Consider the following 20,813-nt stretch of genomic DNA (forward strand, 5'->3'; position numbering starts at 1 on the left):
TCAAATAATATGTAGTTTGTTTGCTAATCAAGTGCTCATATTAAACCTCAGCTCTGAAAACAACACCAAAGATAAAGAAATGTGCTAACTTCCATTATTTTTGTATTTTCTGTTTACTGCATACACATATGGAAAAAGTTTGCAATTTAAAATACAAACAGTGAGATGTAACAATTACAATAAAGTAATCTCATTTAAATTAGTAAGGAAATACAAAATATAAATAAATCACATTATTTTTCTTAATAAGAAGTACAAAGTAGTGAATTTGATAAGAAACATGTTTATACTACATTTTTAAATAAATGTAATAACGTTACCTGTTTGGATACTAAAAAATGACAGTACACTACTGCAGTTAAAACTAAATAACTTGTAAAGTGTATACTATTATGTGTTTGTGCAAAGAAGTTGTAAAGTGGATATAACTTTTATAAATATATTTTCTGTTTGAAACAGTACAGTTTTCAATGAATATTCTGACATGAAGGTAACCTATACTTGGTGTGTCCAGACTGGCCAAGCCTTCTCCAGATACTGCACCAGCCTGTGCCATAGAAGTGGACACAGAGGAGCCCTACTTGCGTTCTGTACAAGATATCTACAGCAAGTTGAATATTAAGACTAAACGAGCTTTGGAGAAGTATAAACTCATGAAAAACAAAAAAGAGGACCGTAAAAAACAAGTAAAACTGTATATTTGACATATGCTTAATGTACCAGTATCAGTAGCTGCTATGTGCCTTCAAAGAATTAAAGTTATTTTAAACTTAGTTAATAAATAACAGTAAAAGGATACTTGAGTTTCTACTTTGTTTCTATCAATATCAGAGTTGATATTTAAAGGTGAGCTAACTGGAAAGAGCTTTGAAGTTTATTACAAAAAAGTAAATTGTACCTACATCACATATACAGGGCGTTTCAAAAAGGACTTTACAACTTTGAAAATTCATATAAAATTTATTAAACAAGGTACAGAGCTGGTTTTGGTGTTGTTTTAAAGGAAAACAGTTCAAGTTTTGACTCGCGTAGTCCGCTAGTGCCTAATCACGCCGCACAAGCGCTAGTGACAGTTACGTTAAAGATGGCTGCCTTCACTGGGCCGGAGCGTGCTAGTTGTGTGTTTTGGTTTGAAGAATCGAAGTCTGCGACAACAGTTCAGCGTAATTTTCGTACCAAGTGCGCTAAAGATCCTCCTAGTAGGCCTACAATTTATGAGTGCCATAGTTGTTTTGTAGAAACAGGGTGCTCAGTGAAACATAAAAAATTGTCAGGTCGTCCAAGCACATCTGACGAAGTCGTTGAGCAAGTGAGACAATGTTTTGTAAATAGCCCTACAAAATCAACCCGGCGTGCATCTTGTGAGCTGCAAGTACCACATACGACGGTTTGGCGTGTGTTAAGAAAACGTTTGCACTTGAAATCCATACCGATATTCGCTTTTAAAAGCAATTAATTAATGACACTGATAAGATTGCCCGTAGGAACTTCTGTGTGGATATGTTAAATCGAGTGGATGATGATGAAAATTTCTTGGACATCATAATCTTTTCTGACGAGTACACTTTTCACTTAAGTGGCAAGGTAAACACACATAACTGTAGGATTTGGGGCAGCGAAAATCAACATGAAACATTACATCATGTTCGTGATAGCCCTAAAGTGAACATTTTTTGTGCGTTGAGCAAGAGGAAAGTGTATGGCCCCTTTTTTTTCCAAGAGAGAACCATCAATGGAATAGTGTACCTTGATATGTTGCAACAATTTTTAATACCACAGATCGATGAGGATGACCGAGAACGAAATGTTTTCTTTATGCAAGATGGTGCACCACCACACTATCTGACTGACGTCTGGGATTTTGTAAATGACCGCTTCCCAGGTCAATGGATTGGCCGTGATGCACCAATTGCATGGCCCTCCCCCGATCCCAGACCTGACACTGCTAGATTTTTTTCTTCTGGGGTTTCATAAAAGATATGGTGTACGTACTTCCTTTGCCGGCCACTCTACCTGAACTTAGAGCAAGAATTTACGCTGCTGCTGAGCAAGTTACACCTGAAATGCTAGTGCGAGTCTGGGAAGAAATCGACTACCGATGGGATGTCTGCAGAATAACCATGGAAGCCACATAGAACATCTTTAGTTTAAGGTAAAAAAATTGAAGTTTTTTCCTTTAAAATAACACCAAAACCAGCTCTGTAGCTTGTTTAATAAAATTTATATGAATTTTCAAAGTTGTAAAGTCCTTTTTGAAATGCCCTGTATATTTTCATTGTACACTAGCTGGTACCTGTGGCTTCACATCTAATTTTCAAAATCAAAGTTCGTATACTACGTAGTCTTTTCAAACTTAAGAAGGCATACGTCAGGTAGATATTATATAAGTGTTTATGGTTATGAGGATCAAAGTTTAACCTAGTATCAAGTTTGTATGAAGTTTTGCACGTGTAGAAGCATATCTGGTTCGAATGAATTATATTTCTGTCTCCATAGCTGAATCTGCCTTATTGCCCAGATCTAGAAAATACAAATATGTAGGTCTCGGAAACCTAATTTAGTCAAGAAGCGTTTATTTCTAAACCTCATCATATACTTCCAGTCTAAGATATTTCCAGTACCATAGTAGAGTTTGCCTTATTGTCTCGAAAAAGAAAAAAAATACATACTTAGAACTAAAAACCCTACTTCAGTTAAAAGTTCCAGCCATTTAAATTCACTTACGGTGTCACAGTTGTTTGCCTCATTGCCTAGATCAAAAACTGTATAAATATGTAGCTCTCAAACGTCTACTTCGGTCATAAAGTGTCTACTTCCTGCTCATGTAATCTTCTTTCAGTGTAAGATGCTCATATTTCCAGTGCCATATTTGAGTTTGCTTTGTTATACTGATGAAGAAAATATACATACATACATACATACAATTGCGAAGCCTATTATGGTTTAGAGGAAAATCCTAGCTAACCCCTATCTATTTCTGTTATAAGGAGGAAATCCTTATTAAGTTCAGGCAACATTTCAAAATAATCGTTTATAAGGTTTTGCATTAATAGAAGTCTTGTTGTTTTCTGGACTTCAGTCTGGGAGGAATGGATTGTTGATGCATGTTGTTGTTCACTTCACCAAGCGGCGAAGGAAAAGCTCGCTTAAGGTACTGTTAAAATGCCATATCACAATGTCAAGGAAGCTCACCTTATTTGGAATTAGTTTGGAGTACCTTATGTGAAAACATTCACAGCTTTGTTTATTAAGATTTGTTTTATAACAGTGTTTAAATAGTATTTACAATGCATTAGATTTTAATTTAAGGAGTAGTTCTTCTTATTAGAAAACAAATTACTTTCTTTAAAGAACACACAATTCTCCAAAAATTATTGGATGTTGGCGTGTTTCTATTAAATGTTTTTAATTTGTCACTAGCACAGACTGGAGTAAAAATTATATATTAACCTTGTCTTTGCTATCTGCATTACACTAATGATCAATCACTGTAAACTTAATATTTTATAACATTTCAACGTAAACAGATGTTTCGGCCAATTTGTCGAAATTCAGTTGAGAGTGTTAACAGCTGTTAGTTACAGTTAAGTTTAGATTATGAAACAAAAAAATTACCTTTTTCTGAATTCCAAAACATTCCAAAATCTTTCTTGGATTTCAATGAATATTTTACAAAAAGAATTAGCCGAACTGGTCCAGCTGTTCTTGAAATTAGTGCTCAGCAACACATTTTGTGGTTTATTTTTATTTAGAAGATTACCAGCAACATGGACATGAAGGTTAACAAGAATATAAATATGAAAGAGAAAAGGGTGAATGGGCACTGGTACACACACTACTGATCCTATAAGGGTCGGGGGATAAGTTCCCTTCTAAATATAATAATCACTGCTATAATTATATTTAAATTTCTTAAAATTTTTCTTCATTCACCTTTTTCATTCCAAAATGTTACAACCTGATCAACCATGGCTTGCCCCTCCCCATAGTTTGACTTTGGGTGCCAGCAATACCAGCAATGCCTGTGCTGACTCATGTTTAATGTAACCAGATTTCCAAATGTGGGACATATATTACCTGAACAAATAAATAATGTTTGTTTTTATAGCAAGTCTGTTTTGCAGCTCTTCTCATCTCATATCATCTTCAATGGAAGCTCATATGACTGCCTAAGAAAACCCTACTGATAATTCCCTGTCTAACTAAATCAAACAATTTTAGTTAGATCAAAATAACAAAGAACTGGATTCTAGGAGATGGTCAGACCTCACACCAAGTGATGTTACTTGTCCCAACATTATGATTGAAATAGTCAGCCAACAACACATGAGAATTGATAAATTTTACTACTGCCTGAAGTGAACTTTAGGTTTTGATATAATAATCTGTCTGTTAGACACCAAGTACTTTGTTTTTTTGTTTCCAATCAGGTAGTCTATATGTTCTGAAAAGGGTTTGTTGCAATAGAGTCAATACATTGTCATTTAATTATATTTAAATCAATTTTACTTTCAATTTTTTTTATCATGATTGTCTATTTGTTTGAATAAGCGTAAAATTGGAATCAAACACTAATGAAGAAATCTAAATAGAATCACCATATTTAGCCTATTTCAATCCATTCTTAATGCGCATTTACACCAGAGTTGTTTACCTTAATATCAGACTTCTGTCAGCAATTATTTTTAATGCTTCAAAACCACAGCAACTTGGAGACTGATTTACGATTTGGCAATTAAAGTAGGTTGGTTTCCGCTGAAAGTTGGTAAAGTTGGCAAGTTTTAGTACAAAAGACATTTTTATTCCTTCCACAATTCAATTAAACCTGGTGACTTCCATCAAGTATACAAAACAGAAAATGAAAGATTATAGGATTAAAGTTGATCACCTTAATTGGCAATGAGAAATGCAGCACCAACTGTTAATGAGTCTGCAACTAAACCCACTTCCTGACCCGACCATCGGCTCTACACTAACAAGCTGCCCTTCACTAACTTCTCTCTTGCGGAAATAGTCGTTAGTACTCATATTCTAAAAAAGTATTACCAGTTTATTTTTTTGTTTTGCAGATATGAAATATAAATTTGCCAATTAAGGTTTGAAACTAAAAAAGAATTATAAGTTATCATATCAATGCCATTTAAACTTGTTATTTTGGATACAAAGTAGGAAAATTTTATTTGCAATTGTTCAAATTAAGCTAACTTCCTTCACCACACTGTTAGAGATGTTTGGTTCTAGATTATACAAGTATACAGACTTGGGTTTGTATTATCTGCATTTGAGTATGTTTTTACATGACTGATAACAAAAATGTTAAACCAGCGTTATAAATAAGCAAGAGAACTAAACATCATAATTCACAACCTTCCAGCAAGTGTCATGCAGTTTTTCTGGAATTAAGTAATAATTTTTTTATTTTTATACTTTTTGTTTTTAATTGCCATGTACTTTTTAGTGGCAGGCTTTCTTAGCAACGCAGCCAGACCAAGACAAAAACTTGACTTCAGATATTGCAGCTATTGAACATGCAATGCGTACCATGGGAGACTACAAGCTCAAGTGTTCTGATGACTATAAATTGTTAGACCAGTCTAAGAATACAACTCTGTATAAACTGAACCAGTTAGTTGAAGCAAAACGAGAGGTGATTATTTGTATTTTATATATTTACTTTATTATATATGTATTTATTATATAATACTTTAATATTTATTTTCTGTTAATTTCTGAAGTTTAATCTCATTTAATAAACTATTGTCATACACTATCTCAGTCCACTTTGGTCTAAGTCAAATATTATAATTAAGATTGCATTACTCATGAGTACTCTTGTTCAGCATGGATCATAAAAATTTTAAAGTTAGAAAAAATAGAATCAAATTCATTTTTAGAAACTGAATAAAACAATTAATAAATCACTAGTGTCTATAAATTATTAATTTATTGGATAAAAACTTTCATTAAAATTTATTTTACAGATCTCACTAACTAACCGTGGTTTAAACTGGTTCCTAGAAAACAATTATTGTACAATTGTATTGCTCTAAATGTTCTGCTGAAAAATTTGTTGTTCCATTTTTATGTAGTATTTGGTCAAATACAATCTAACTTGCAAGCTAGAGATAAGCAGTAATGATTCATTCACCCCATCAATTAGTCAGCCTAAAAGATTGGACACAAGATCTTGTTATATGTTTTCAGACAGAGATAGTCACAGATTGTAAGGGAGTCATCTTATCAAGCTTCAGTTTTGTAAAGTTGGAAGGAACCTGAAATTAGATATATATATATATATATATATATTATAAGCTCACATTACTTGTGCATGACTGGATTAAACCCATTTTTGCCCTGGTTCAAGCATTAGAGATAACACCCCTTATCTTGGATTTTTTATTGCTAATGTAACTAGTATGCAACTTTTATGTATTATTAAATACAATTATTAAATATGAACTATGTGACTCATAACTAGTAATAGTTTACACTTACATAAAACAATTATTATCACAAACTAAACAAACCAATCTACTTTCACTCAAAATGTTTACACTGTCATTAAGTAACTTTAATAGATAAATAAACCCTGATTCATATTATATGGACAATTATCAGAACTGGGAGAACTGTTGTGAAAACTAGGTCAAACATTTTTTGCCATGTATATTGGAGTTTTTTCTACAAGGCGCAGTCAATGTATGGGATATTGAAAATTGGCTTTAAATCTTGTATTGTAATAAATTATTATCAAAGTTATCATGTGATAAGCTTTCAAAGTTTGATTGTACTGTTAGTAGGGTTTTCAGAATGTATAAATTTGGAAGTGGTAAGATTTTTAATTCTTTAAACAGAGGTTTGCAAGAAGTTCTAAATGATGAAAAGGTCATTAATCTTATTATTTTTGTTGGATCTTAAAAACTTTATAGAAATCAGAAGATGATCCCCAAAATTCAATACCATATTGAATTATTGAAAAAAAGAAAGAGTAGTAAATTATTATTCTAGTTTCCAAATTAATTGAGTTTCGCAACATTAGCATTTGATAACATGCAGAGTTCAATCTAATAATATTTTCAATACATTTTTTCCAAGAAAAGTTTATGTCCAGATCAATACCTAAAAATTGTACGCTATCACATAATTTTATTTGCTGGCCGTGGAAAATCACATCCTTATTATAGCCCTCCTTTAATTGTGCTGTTCGAAAATTTAGTAGTTGAGTTTTCTTTTGATTTAATTTCAATCCGTTAACCTCAAACCAGTTTGCGAATTCATAAAAAGCTTAATTTAATTTATTTTCCATTTGAAAATGAGTCAGCAGTAACAACTGCAGTTGTGTCATTTGCATATAATATAATTTTTGTTTTTTCAATCCGTTAACCTCAAACCAGTTTGCGAATTCATAAGAAGCTTAATTTAATTTATTTTCCATTTGAAAATGAGTCAGCAGTAACAACTGCAGTTGTGTCATCTGCATATAATATAATTTTTGATGAAACATTTTTAAGTAAATCATTAACGTACAGAAGAAAAAGTAGAGGTCCCAAAATAGACCCTTGAGAAACGCCCACTTTAATTTCTTCCCAATGAGATCTAGATTTTACACTATTTTTAAAAATTACAGTTCTTTGAAATAGATATTTTTTAAAAGGATATCATGGTTCATACAATTAAAAGCCGTGGACAAGTCACAGAACACAACCATGGTTCTCTGTGACCCATCCAAAGCCCAAGACACCTCATTTACAAGTTTATTAATGGCCCCTAATGTACTGTGACCCCTCCTAAATCCGAATTGATCGCAAGTCAAAATTGAATTAGATTGTAAAAAATTTGTAATTTGGTTTAGTGTTAATTTTTCAAATACTTTATAAAATGATGGTAGTATTGAAATTGGACGGTAATTATCTGGATTTTGTTTTTGCTCTTTTTTATAGAGTGGTTTTAATTCAGCCCATTTTAGAGTATGGTCTACCTTCAGAAGAAATCGATCTTCAAAGGTTATTTAAGCAACATGGTTTGAGATATCAAATTAAATTTCCTAAAAGAGTAACGGGTAAATATGTAGCAATGGAGAGAAGGGTTGATTCAATGTGAATGTTGAGTTTAGCTCCAATTCACCTTCCTCTTAGTCAAGCGTCTAGAATCTGACGCTGCCACAGACTTGACTCCTGGAATCTGTAGTCATGTTCGTCTAAAGAGAACCAAAAAAGTTGGTGACGATTGTGCACCTGATGAGACAATGAGAATACCTCTTCATCAAACATGAGTTCATTTTCAACTTCTTTGTAGCCAACTCTATTGGATCGCTTCAGACAAACACAACTCCGGATTCAGGAGTCAAGGCTGTGGCAGCGTCAGATTCTATGGTCAGGTATCAGACACTGCACTAAGAGGAAGGTAAGCTGAAGTTGAACACAATATTCACATTGGTAATCTGTCAACTATTGTCCGCGCACCATGAGACGAGCCCTAGGTCAGAGCGTGAGACAGTCGTGTATCGTAGCGGCATGCTTTTATTTTTAAGGTGTTCAAGTCGCCGCTCTTGAAAAATACCCTTTAAGTTGTAAAAAAATGTTCAGATTTTGTTATTATCAATATATGTACATATACAAAACACTATTTATTGAAATAAATGTGTAAATGTTTAAATACAATATTTAAACTAACAATATTTATTTGTTAATCTTAGTTTTTAGATTGTTATATTGCTAAATATAAATTGTGTTTTCACATGATCAAGGCTAGTAATTACTGTTTATTTTTCTCATTTAAAACATTAATTGTATAACATTTTGTTATTAAATGTTTATGGATCTCCTAAATTTAATTATATACATGAATATTATGTTGTTCAAAACCGATACAAAAAGTTAATGGGTCAACCATCACAACCTCTGACTACTTGGGAAAGTAGCAGACTGAGTACGTTGTGTATCTACCATATGCACCTAATGCTCTGCCGTGCCATCTAACCTCAAAGTAGAGCCTGCAACCCTTTAATAGGCCATAACCCAGGGGTCATCTCGTCGGGTGTGGACGGTATTTATATTCTCTCTACTAATACAGATCAATAACAGATAAAAGTTAAAGGCATAAAGTAATAACTTTAATAGTTGATCTTTATAAGCTACTTGTACAATTACTTAGTAAAATTGTTATGATGCTCTTAATTATAACAGATGTAGGCTATATTTAAGCAAATTTGATTCTATAAATAAATAATATAACAAACTTTTTGCAGAAGGAGACAGAACAGAAGTCATAAAAGTGGTGGACATTTTGTGCAAGGATTTGTCCACAAATAACTTCCTTCAATATCCAAATAAATTCTTTATTAATTTTTATTACCCTCTGGTTGTTTAAATAATGTAATAAAAAGGTAGCCTTGTTTTTTGTTTTTCCTGTTTTTATGCCAAACAGCCATTAACAAGTTTATAACAAATGAAGATATCCACAAAATTATAACACAAGAAATACTTTAGTATTAACTTATCACAAATTAAAGTGATTTAAATGACAAGCATCTTACAATGGTGTTAGGTTTATCCCACAATCAGTTAAAAACTTTTTTAATTTCTTGGATTTATCAGATAAAATAGTTTAATTATGAACATAAGAACTAATAGCAAGATTTACAGGCACAATGTATATCTTGTTTATGTATAATGTATTTATACAAACATTTATAATGTATAATATATCATTTCTCTTTATAAATAGTAGCTACTTGCATTTATATACATTTATAAAAGTAATCTATGATTACTGTATTTTAGTTTTCTAGTATCAAGCCTTAACACTATTCATGTTATCATATTGTAACATTAATTGAATAAAGATGGTTTGAATTCAATTAAACATCATCATCAGTGAGGTTTTCATCATTTACAATTTTGTAGGGGAGATAAATAATTCATAGGTTATATCTTTCTAAAATCTGACTGATGATGGATCATGTTTCGACATCAAAATTGGTTGTAGGCATAAAAACAGAAAAATTCAAAACAAGGATTGTTAATGTAAGTTATCTTTTTCACATCCTTTCTTTAAACAAAATTAAAACTTTTATAAAGTCTCAAGTCATTAAAAATTATGATCTTGTTATTTGTAAATAACTTTAAACATAACTTAAATTTTGTTTTAACAGATTTACACTAAAATTAATTTATTAGATGTGTGTATATATATATATATATATATATATATATATATATATATATTTATTTATTTATTTAGAGACAAATATGCTTAGTCAGCTGTAAAGAATAAAAAAATTTCTATCCTTAGATTTACAATATGAAAGAAGAGTTTAACAGGAAAGTGCACATGTTGAGGGAGCATAAGGTGGAGCTGGTGAGGAAGATGGAACACTTGGAGACCAGATTGATATGTTTACACAAGGAACTGCCCAAGGACAGTAGGATCCACTCTCCTCCTCTACCTCAACTGAATGTGGCTAAAGAATATCCTGAACGGCAATACCAGGTAACTTCAATCTGCATGCTTGATTACTTCTAAAAACTAATGGATTTTTTAAAAGCTTGTAATATTTTATAGTGTACTTGAGTTTGTTACAGGCATTCAGTACTAGATCGCTCCAGACTTTGGGTCCAGAGAGGAGACCTTCATTTTGAACATTTAATATAAATTTTGAAGCCAGTTTTGGATAAGCTTGTATTCCTCAGTCTTTACAAAGTAATCAATCATATTTGTATTCAACTAAAATTGAGTATTGTATTTGTGTTTATTTTTAATAAAAAAAGAAAAAAAATGTTGTTATAAAATAAACTACCTAAAACGTTCACATTGGTATTGTTTAGTTTGAAAACTACAAAAATCATTCCATGCATTACATCAGTTTAAGCTTACAGCTACATCTTGTACTTACCTATTTTTATGATGTAGCTGACAACGTTTTTGTAATTAGATTCAGCAACTTTTATTATTTTTTTAAAAGTTCTTATTAGTTTTTACATTATTAAACTTTCAACCATCCACCATGCTGAAACATAATTTATATTCAGTATACATTTTTATTAGTTATGTGGAATTTGTATTAGTTAATTTGAGGCTGAAAGAACAAATAGTTGTGCCAATTTAATTTTTTCTCTAATGGGTTTTAAATAAAAAATAAAATCTATGAAACAAGATGGTCAGAATGATAGTAAACTATGATATGGTTTGCCACCTAGAATTAATTTTTAAACAAAACATGAACGTACTAAATTAATTGAGTACTTTTTAGATCAGTCCTGGCAGAGAACCAGGAATCATGTCACCTCCACTGCAGGAGTTTGATGAAGAATTCTTTATCCTTTATGGTAGTCGGATATCATTAACCTCTTTATATTCCTTTGATGAAGATCTTGAAGAGTATGATAAAGAAAACGAAAGTTTAAGTGACGAAGAAAACATTAACCAGGATGAAGACACGCTCTGGGAAACTGAGATAAGAATTCTTCGCACTGCTAGGTAAATTATATTGTAATCATTTTATTGCATTTTTCTATAATTTTTCCAGATTATTGAACTGTCACAACAATGGTTAAAACATAGTAGTGTATTGTGTGTTGTTTTGCCACTTTACTTTTGATTAATTCAGTTTTTGTTTGTTACAAACATAGCTGTTGAATAATAACAATTTATTATTAAGAACCCAACAGGTCCTTCTTAAAATAGTGTCATTGTCTATCTGTCCATCTCTGCAATGTCTTCATTAAAATGTTTTAGAGACATGTAACTTGGTGCAATGTTTTATCTCGGACCAAGGAAGAACCCTATTCATTTTGGGGTCAAAAGGACAAAGTGCAGTAAAGTTGCAAGCAACTCTGTAAACGGATTCTGTGTTATAATTCTGTAAATTATTGTAATATTTTTAACAAGGCTGAATAAGGAGAGTGTATGTTACAGAAGCAACATGCTTTACTGAAGTCTGTGGTCTTTCCATTGCAGTGCATTGAAAGATGGAGGAAGACCAATGAATATATAGTATTTTTTACCACATATATAACAGAACTCTTAGCATGGTTTTCTACAGTATTTGAATTTATATTATAAAAAACATGACATTGTTGTAATTGTACTGAATATCAATATTCTGTTCTATAATAAAGCTAAAATGATGTAACCACTGACTCACACATTATTTTGTTATAATTATTGATCAGTGTAGCAAGAATCTGGAGTTTAACAATTTAATATAACCTAAAAATCTTAAAATCTGTATTGATATAATTCATAGTCATAGATAAGATTAATTTAATGTCCATTTCCAAATTCTTACGAATAAGTTCTTACAAATACTTAACACTTTTATGTATGTAGGCAAGTTTTCAAACAAAATGACATACTAGAGGAGATGGAAGTACTAATGACAGAATTTGACACCCACCTTGAGGAGCTGAGTCATGAGCGACTTCAGCTGTCCATAGATATCAAGTACTTAGAGTGTTTCGTGAACTTACTGCATCAGGAACTTCACATTATCCACAGCTACGATGAGACGGAAGCAGCTATTTTGGAGAGGGTCAACAACAGTCTCGCAGAGAAACATACAAAACATCTTAAGGTGATTTATGTGCTATTATATTTCACTATAATCTGTTCTTACAACCAAATTTAGGTACCTTATGCTATTTTATGTTTCATCAATGTATGGGTTCAACCGGACTAAATAATTTATTATTCCCTGTCAATCAACAAAATGACAATAGTCAACAGATTAATACCTGAACAAGTACAAGTATCTTTATAACATTTTCACTACCAAAAGTTACAGGAGCACTGTGCAGTGTGTGTGCTAACATATGAAAAAGACATTGTGCTGCTTGGTAGTCAAAGTATTACCATTGTATACTATAGCTATAGTAGAATCCACATGTACCACGTTCACTACCAAGCTTTACAGGAACATTGAGTGGTGTGTACACCAACATTAGACACTGTGCCACTCCGTAGTCAAAGTGCTAAAAGGCCATGAGTTTGCCTCTCAATTTTTCTTACAGCTATTCTTTGGCCTCACAAACTTCTTCTAAAGAATTCATCAATATTTTACTTTTTTGGTCACTTAGGGCAGAACGCTGAGGATACATCTCAGGATGAGTAAGGGTGGGGGACAGGGCCTCCTCCTGCTGAGATCTCATTGTCATGCCACCTTAGAAGGGACTGCCTCTGTTTCAGCCTCTATCAGTCAAAGCAGGCAGAAAATGGCACTCATCAAAACCGTCAACACCCCTACCCACTCCAACAATTAACCCCCACAGTAAACTAAACCAAACCCTTTACACAAAAATCTCAACATTTGTGCTCCATTGTTGGGTTGCCCACATGTAAGTTAAACATTGGTTTTTTTATGTATCAGTTTGGGTTTTTACTGGCAAATTTTCTCCTACAGATATCACCCTGAAACACTATTATTTCCAGAGTAAAATTCAAAATCTTAGTGACAAAACATGTGGTCTTGCATGTGAGGATGATGCAAATGGTTATATTCTAAACAGCTGTGTTATGTGAAGACATAGTTTGTAACTTATGTGTAATTAACTTGACTGTTGCAGGTAAATATATTACAACACAAGATAGATGCACGAGCTGCCGAGCTAACCCTGGTAGAAGAGAAGTTGGCTGCTGTTGAGAAAAGCTTTACAGAGTTGACAGCAGGCAACCGTGTGTCCAAGCACTTGACAAGAATCTTTAGGAAAAAGTATAGACCCCAGCTGTTAAAAAGAGAAAATGAAGAGGAAGGTACTTTATTCAAGTATATTTTAAAACATTTCCAAAAATTGTGGATATAATTTTAAATATACAGGTAGTTTTATATAAGGTAGGCCTACCTAAATTTGGTTGTAAGAACAGATTATAGTAAAATAGTGAGTTAAATAGTTTCCCACAAAATTAACCCATGAGAACAGTTTAAAATGTTTTCATGAATTTTTAAGTAAAGAGTGTGGCAAAATCAGTACATCTGGGGCTCAATTCCTGAGTTTTTAACACCTTCACTGCAACATGAATGGACCAGCTTTAGGACAGCTGAGATAGTAGAAAGTGCGCCCATTGCAGTCACTGTATTAAACGTATACATATATACTGTTATACATAATTTTGAATGTCTGTAAACCAAACACATTTATGAAAACGAAACTTAACCATCTTTTTTCATTTTAATATGGCAGCATAAATAAAAAAGTTATTTTCATATTTAATTTCATGACAAACTTAGGATTATTTTGGTATACAATATGATATTTTTATGAAATATCAAATAATTATTTAAAATTAAACTTTGATAGAGAGTGAAGAAGAGTCTTCAACTGAGGAAGACACTTCGGATGACTCTGATTCTGCTGTCAATGTCGGCAAGCCTAGTCCTCGCATTGATGACAACAAGTGTCCTGCTGATTGTGATAAGGAAATACACAAGGAAACATTGGAGCTTAGATCTAAACGGTTAGTAGATTATTTATTAAAATGTAGTTACATCAGAAACAAAACTGGAATATAATTATTTTTCTGTCTAATTTTGTATTTTTGAAAAATGTTTATTTCATTTTTCAGGTACCAGTTAGAGGCAAAGATTACTTCGGAAAAGCAAGCCATTGATTTGATGGTGAAGGAGAAAGAACGTACATTTAAATTTCTTAAACTGATAGAGCCAGTTTTAAGAATGAATCAAGATCAGTTGGAAAAGATTCAGGTTAGTAAACATACCTGATGTAAACAGTCAGATGCAGCATGTCTATGTAGACCATCTTTGGAGGCTTCAGGAAAGCATTTACACAATATAAAACACTGGTGATTAAAAGCTAAAATACAAATACCATTTACATAATACTAGCATAATTTATATATTGTTTGTAGCACTTTTCAATAAATTATGTCTTGTGACAAAGTTCACTTGCCAAAAAATGAAGAATAAAGGAAAAATTGGTGACATTAACATTGGTTCGGCACTGGGATTGCTCCCTCCAGCCATATGACTCCATATTTAATAAAGCGTGTCTGTAATCTGGCATCAAGGTTTAAACAGATAAAGCTTAAAAATAATATAAATTTTGTTTACAATACAAGTTTGTTGTGATTTATATCTGGCCCCATGCTTCACCTTTATAGTACAAAATATTTCATTCATTGTTATTTGTTAACAATATGGTTTTTTGTTCTGTAATCAACGATGAAATATTAGAATGATTGTATCATCAAGTAATGTTTAACTAGAAAATCATATTCAAGTTGGATTCTATAAAGCAGCATTAAATTTATAATAATGAACTTTGTTTCCAGAAAGACAAACAAACTAAATTAAATGAGACCGAAGTGTTGGTAGTCCTGAGCTGTAGTCAGGTCTGTGGCCAGAACCTGCTCATGTCAAGAGATGATCTGGACAAACTACGAGCCCGAGTTTCTGAGCTCCAACGGCAAACTGATGTGCAGTTGGAGAAACTAAAGTATTATAACAATGCAACGAGATATATCATAAAATAAGTAAACAAATTAATGTCAATTTGAAAAGCTGTTTTTATTAAATGAATACATTAACTCAGTTTCTTCAGAATTGGGCAACTGTATTAGCTAAAAATGAAAGAAAACATTCTCAAGTTATCACAGATTACAATTTTATAAAATAAAAAAATAAACAAATACAAATGGAGAAGAAATGTTTAATATTTATTGAATATTATATAATCTTGAAAAAAGTATTAAAACTGTGGTAATTACCCAAGGAATTTATAATTAATAAACAATTCATCTTGGATGAATTTTTCCATCCCTGTTCTTAACACAAGTAAAATATGTTATGTGAATAGAATATTTAGTTTTAGTACTATGACAGATTGATATATTAATTAATTAAAGTCAACTACTGAGACATCTGAATTGAATCAGTTACAACTGGTTCTTCAAAATTTAATAGTGTGGCCTTTAGGTGTATTACCTGAAATTTTCACATGCCGTCATCATCTTGTGGCTTGAAGTAACGGCTAGTAAAAAATTTCATTATCTGCTCTTCAAATGGTACGGTCAGTTCAAGCCAGTTAAAAATGTAAGATTTTAATTGTAATTTAAGTTACTTCAAATAGTACACTGAACATGTGACTGCTAAAATGTAAACCTAATCAAGTATATTAAAATGTTTACAATTTGTAAAATATAGAAAAGTGACTATTACTATAAGTACTATACAAATTTCTAGTTTTCTCATAAGTTTAAAACTGTAAAGCCCTGATCCTATAGGTTTCAATATGCCTTACAAGAGCTTGACAGTACCTGCATCTTTTGTGATATTCTTGTTCTTTTTATTTGTATGGTTCGTTGTTTAGTTATGGTTTGTTTCATTTTAATTCAGTTATGCAGGATAATTCATACTAATTATGGCTTATCTAGAGTTCATGTAACTTTAATACATGCAAAAAACCGATATGAATACGAGTACAACAACTGATATGAATACAACAGTATTAATTGTGTACATCATTGCTTGGTGTTTTACAGGAAAAGTCAAAGATATCAACAACGCTTAACTGATGATTATTCAAAAATAGACTTACAGATTTCTCAGTTGAAGAAGGATATAGACAAAGCTATGATTTGTAAATTTGGACAGCATGTAGATGTAGAAACTCTTGAAGAAAAGATCCTAGAGCAAATGATCCAGAGAACAAGAAAAACACTCAAGGAAGAAGAACTGCATAAAAAGTATGAGAGGATGATAAAGGATTTAAAAGTTAGTATATGAATATTAAAGAATTGTTTTGATTACATACGCAATAATGCAAACAAGGATTGCAATCCAATGACTTATTTGGTTTAACCTTTACAACACAATTAATATTATAAAGTAAGTTTATATTTCTTTAGATTTTGTTGTATTACGGATTGTTTTATATCTGTACTTCCTACCTTTTCATCTATACAAATGAGACTGCAAGATTTTCCTTTGTAAAGTGAATAATTTTAATATTGAATCCATGAAAAACAATATTATATACAAACAACAGACTATTGGTGGGATTTGTATTTTTGGACCGTGGCAACCGACTTTTTGTTTGCTTTAACATTTTAAAAATTCAAACTTAGAAAAAAATTTGATATGATGAATAAAACAAATATAAATCTAAAACTTCATAATATATTAAGAAAATATATTAGGGGTATTTCTTAAGTAAGTAAAACTTTTGATTTTTTTAACACAAGCAAATTTTAAGATTCAGTAAGCAAAGCTCTAATTAAAATTTTATTTTCGTACATTTTGAATAAGTTTTGTAAGGGAAAACTAACTGTATGACATTGTAGATTATTCATGTATTTTGGTTCCAACATTTTTAGGAGGAGCTATTAGAAAAAACAGAAGACTTAGCAGACTTAATGAGAGAGAACACACATAAGCTTCAAATGCTTTCATCATTGGAAGAAGAAAAGCAGAAGCTTATAGCTCTAGCCATAAGAGTAAATAAGGTAATTAAACTCTAGTCAAATCTAATTTTTCATACTGGCTGAAATATTTCCAAAATTTTTGTATTTACATTTTTACACCATTATGTTATTTTAATATTAATTGTAACAAACAATGTGTAAATATTTATTTGTGGAGTTGCCTGAAGATGAAACCTTCGGTTTCAAAAGGCCTCGTCCAAAAAATAAACAATTTGGAAAAAAGTAGTGTTTTTATTAACATTTAGTAATATTTAAGGTAATTTTGTTTCTAGCTATTTTATTAGTATGTGTAATTTTTGTTAATTTTCTAAAATACAACATTTCTTAAAAGTTCCAGACTTTGCCTAAGTTTTGAATATGTGAAAGTAAATATTTCTTCGGGAAAGCCATGAAAGGATATTGAATATTTTTTTCAAATTTCAGAAATAAATTTCTTTATTTGTATGTTTAAAAGTTAAGTAAAATTAAATGGAGGGAAAGAAATATAAATAAATAAATAATGTCTTTATTTTGAAACGTTTTTCAACATACAGTTGTTTTTTTTTAACTCAAGTCATACAAAATGTACATATATATTCCAAGTACTAAGGCTAATACCAAACAAAATATACTTCTACACAATTTACACTTTAAAATAATCATGTTCCAAATGTAGCCAATGTTTATTTTTAAAAGCGTCATAGCCGAGTACTTTGAAATGATGTAGGATTCAATTGTAAATCTGGGGAGCAAAATAAGAAAAAGCATTTCTCCCCACCTTTTTGAGTCTAATCTCAGGTACCTCTATCATGTTGTCCTGTCATGTGCAACATTCTCTTAGCTCTGAACGAGCCTATAGCATAATCCTCAAGTAAGGGAGTGTACCAGACAGCAAAATCTTGTGGACTAAGCAAGCTTGTATTTTAGCTGTTTTTCTAGAGTGGCTGAAGTGTTGTTAAGTGATCTCCTACCTCTAAATACTGGAAGAGCATACAAAATGGTAGGGAAAATAACACTGTTGACAATTTATAACTTGGGTTGCTCTTGGAGCATCCCCCTACACCTAAACAAAACTCTCAGTCTGCACATTGTGCTGCATGTCACAGTTCGAACATGACTTGAAAAGGTTAATTGTGTGTCCAGCGTTACACCAAGAATCTTAACAGTCTCAGATACTATCAAAAGTTCCCCACCTAAAGATACATACAGGGAATCACAATTCATTATGTGTTTTACCGAATGAGGTTGAAAATGAATAATTGAGCATTTATTAGGGTTTAATTTCAGACCATGATCATCTGCCCATAACTTGACTTCCAACAAATCCGCATTCATTTGTCGAACAGCCAAGGCTACATTGGAAGGATGGTATGGTGCAGAAACATATGGGGCTCAGACAGCTGCCCTGAGGCACCCATGAGACTCTATAGGTTACATCCGAAAAATGATTCTTTACTTTATCGACCTGAGTTCTCCCAGACAAGTATGAGTGAAACCACATCAATACAAGATTACCAAACCCGTAAAAACGCATCTTTGTCAGAAACATTTCAAAATTGATGGATTCGAATGCCTGGGAAAAGACAAGAGCATCTAACAGGTTATCAGTTAGATTCAGTAAAGCTGATGTAGGATTCAGTAAAGCAAACGTAATGAAGTCATGTAAAAAAGGGTTAATTTAATGCGAATGTTTAGTTTAGTTCCATTTCAACTTCCGCTTCAGATTCTGCACTCAACATTTGCAGAGGTATATGGTCCTTTATATATCAGTGAGAAAATTCTTGCCAGCTTATATATATCAGTTTTTGCCAATGATGAGATTTTGTGGATGAGATCTGAAACTTCTTAATTAACTAACCTGTTCTTGTAACATCCTCATCTGTTTTTCACACGTTTTATGTCTTGTTCAGGCTGCAGCTGAACCAAACGACAGAGAGGCTGAATACACTCAGGATGTGCATAAGTTGACAAAAATTTTGAATTGTCTACTACTCCAGAAGGAGACAATCATCCATGAGATCAAAGTGTTAAGTTTGAAGGGTCGGCCACTGCCACCGATAGTACAGACAGTGGTTAAGGAGCCAGACACAATTATGGCACCCAAATGTGAGAGCAGAGACTCAGACGACGTGCCTACGACTGAGGAGGGGCACATGGCGGTGGCTCAGGATCTTGAGGAGAAGGAGGAGGACAGTGAGTTTGAATATATGGAGAATGGTGCAACAGAGCAGTAATTGTGTACAGACATTTATTACCCAGCAAGTAGAACAACTTGTACCAGACATAAATATTGGTAGACACAACGGTTGTTTTCTCAAATGTATTTTAAAGGAGGAATTGTTGCTGTTAACATAAGAATTATTAAGAAAAAAAATCTTAAAAGGTGCTTATAACTCAAGATTCTTCAATAAATATAATACTAATAAGACAAAAAATAAAAACAAACAATTTTGAGATAACATTGCTTTAACATATCAAGAACGACAAATTGTGCCCAGCATGAATTTGGACTGCAGGTGTTGTTTACAGGACAGCAACAGCAGCCTGATATTTGTAATAGTGAAATACTACTCAAGACAATTCTGCCTAGCTCCTACAGTGCTACGTACAATTCTAGGTATAAAAATTATGGGCTGGTGAATCAAAGTTAGTGGTATTAAAATATTTGTGATAACATTACATATATTACCTTTTTGAGAACCATTGATGATATTTTTTTATAAATGGACATAAATCAAATAGAAGTGTCATTTATGTTCCTTAGTTCTATTCTAAATTTCAATATATTAAACTTATATATTTTTATAAATAGTTTTAATAACACAGTTGTAACTCTAGAGTTTTCTTTTTTCCTATTGCTTTACTCAAAATACTCTGAAACAAAGTATAAAGCACCAATATTATATTAAATTTAACCATTTCTACAGGAGTTTGAAGTTGAAATTGCTTTAATTTTTTATGATACAGTTGTTAAGATTAGAAAACACTAATTCAGTCTAAAATCCAAATTTCTTTGAATGAGCTTTTTGGATTTAAATAGAATAAACAGGGTAGCAAAAATAAAATGTATAAATTTTTTGTAGTTATTGGTTAATACTTGACATATACATAATACTACATTGAAACTAGATCACAGAAATGTCATTTTTATAGTTTTTATAAATCCAGTACACAAATAAACTTTAACAAAACTTGAAGGAAAATAATGTTGAGCAAAATGATACAAAAAAATACGAGGTATGTTCAAAAAGTAACGGGATTTTCTTTTTTGAAAAAAGATTTATTTATTCCTTTACATTAATGTTCTCGCATTTAATATAGTCCCCATTAGATTATTATGCATTTGTGCCAATGCTTCTTCCAATTCTTGAATCACATCTCAAACTTTGGTATTTGGG

General features: G+C 31.8%; 1 protein-coding gene across 1 annotated transcript in view; it reads left to right on the top strand.

Moving 5' to 3' along the window:
* LOC124357537 (cilia- and flagella-associated protein 44-like) overlaps positions 1 to 20,224 on the top strand; it is a 48,990-nt gene extending 28,766 nt beyond the window's left edge. The window contains exons 12-23 of the mRNA XM_046809429.1: positions 515 to 686; positions 5,459 to 5,647; positions 10,294 to 10,491; positions 11,252 to 11,478; positions 12,331 to 12,574; positions 13,563 to 13,749; positions 14,295 to 14,451; positions 14,560 to 14,698; positions 15,286 to 15,449; positions 16,495 to 16,726; positions 17,329 to 17,457; positions 19,326 to 20,224. Of these exons, the coding sequence (XP_046665385.1) occupies positions 515 to 686; positions 5,459 to 5,647; positions 10,294 to 10,491; positions 11,252 to 11,478; positions 12,331 to 12,574; positions 13,563 to 13,749; positions 14,295 to 14,451; positions 14,560 to 14,698; positions 15,286 to 15,449; positions 16,495 to 16,726; positions 17,329 to 17,457; positions 19,326 to 19,649 (2,362 nt within the window). The 3' untranslated portion in view covers positions 19,650 to 20,224. The remainder of the gene's footprint in view (positions 1 to 514; positions 687 to 5,458; positions 5,648 to 10,293; positions 10,492 to 11,251; positions 11,479 to 12,330; positions 12,575 to 13,562; positions 13,750 to 14,294; positions 14,452 to 14,559; positions 14,699 to 15,285; positions 15,450 to 16,494; positions 16,727 to 17,328; positions 17,458 to 19,325) is intronic.
* Positions 20,225 to 20,813: the final 589 nt, after the last annotated feature.

Source organism: Homalodisca vitripennis, chromosome 3, assembly GCF_021130785.1.
Source record: "Homalodisca vitripennis isolate AUS2020 chromosome 3, UT_GWSS_2.1, whole genome shotgun sequence".
NCBI classification, from domain to species: Eukaryota; Metazoa; Arthropoda; class Insecta; order Hemiptera; family Cicadellidae; genus Homalodisca; species Homalodisca vitripennis.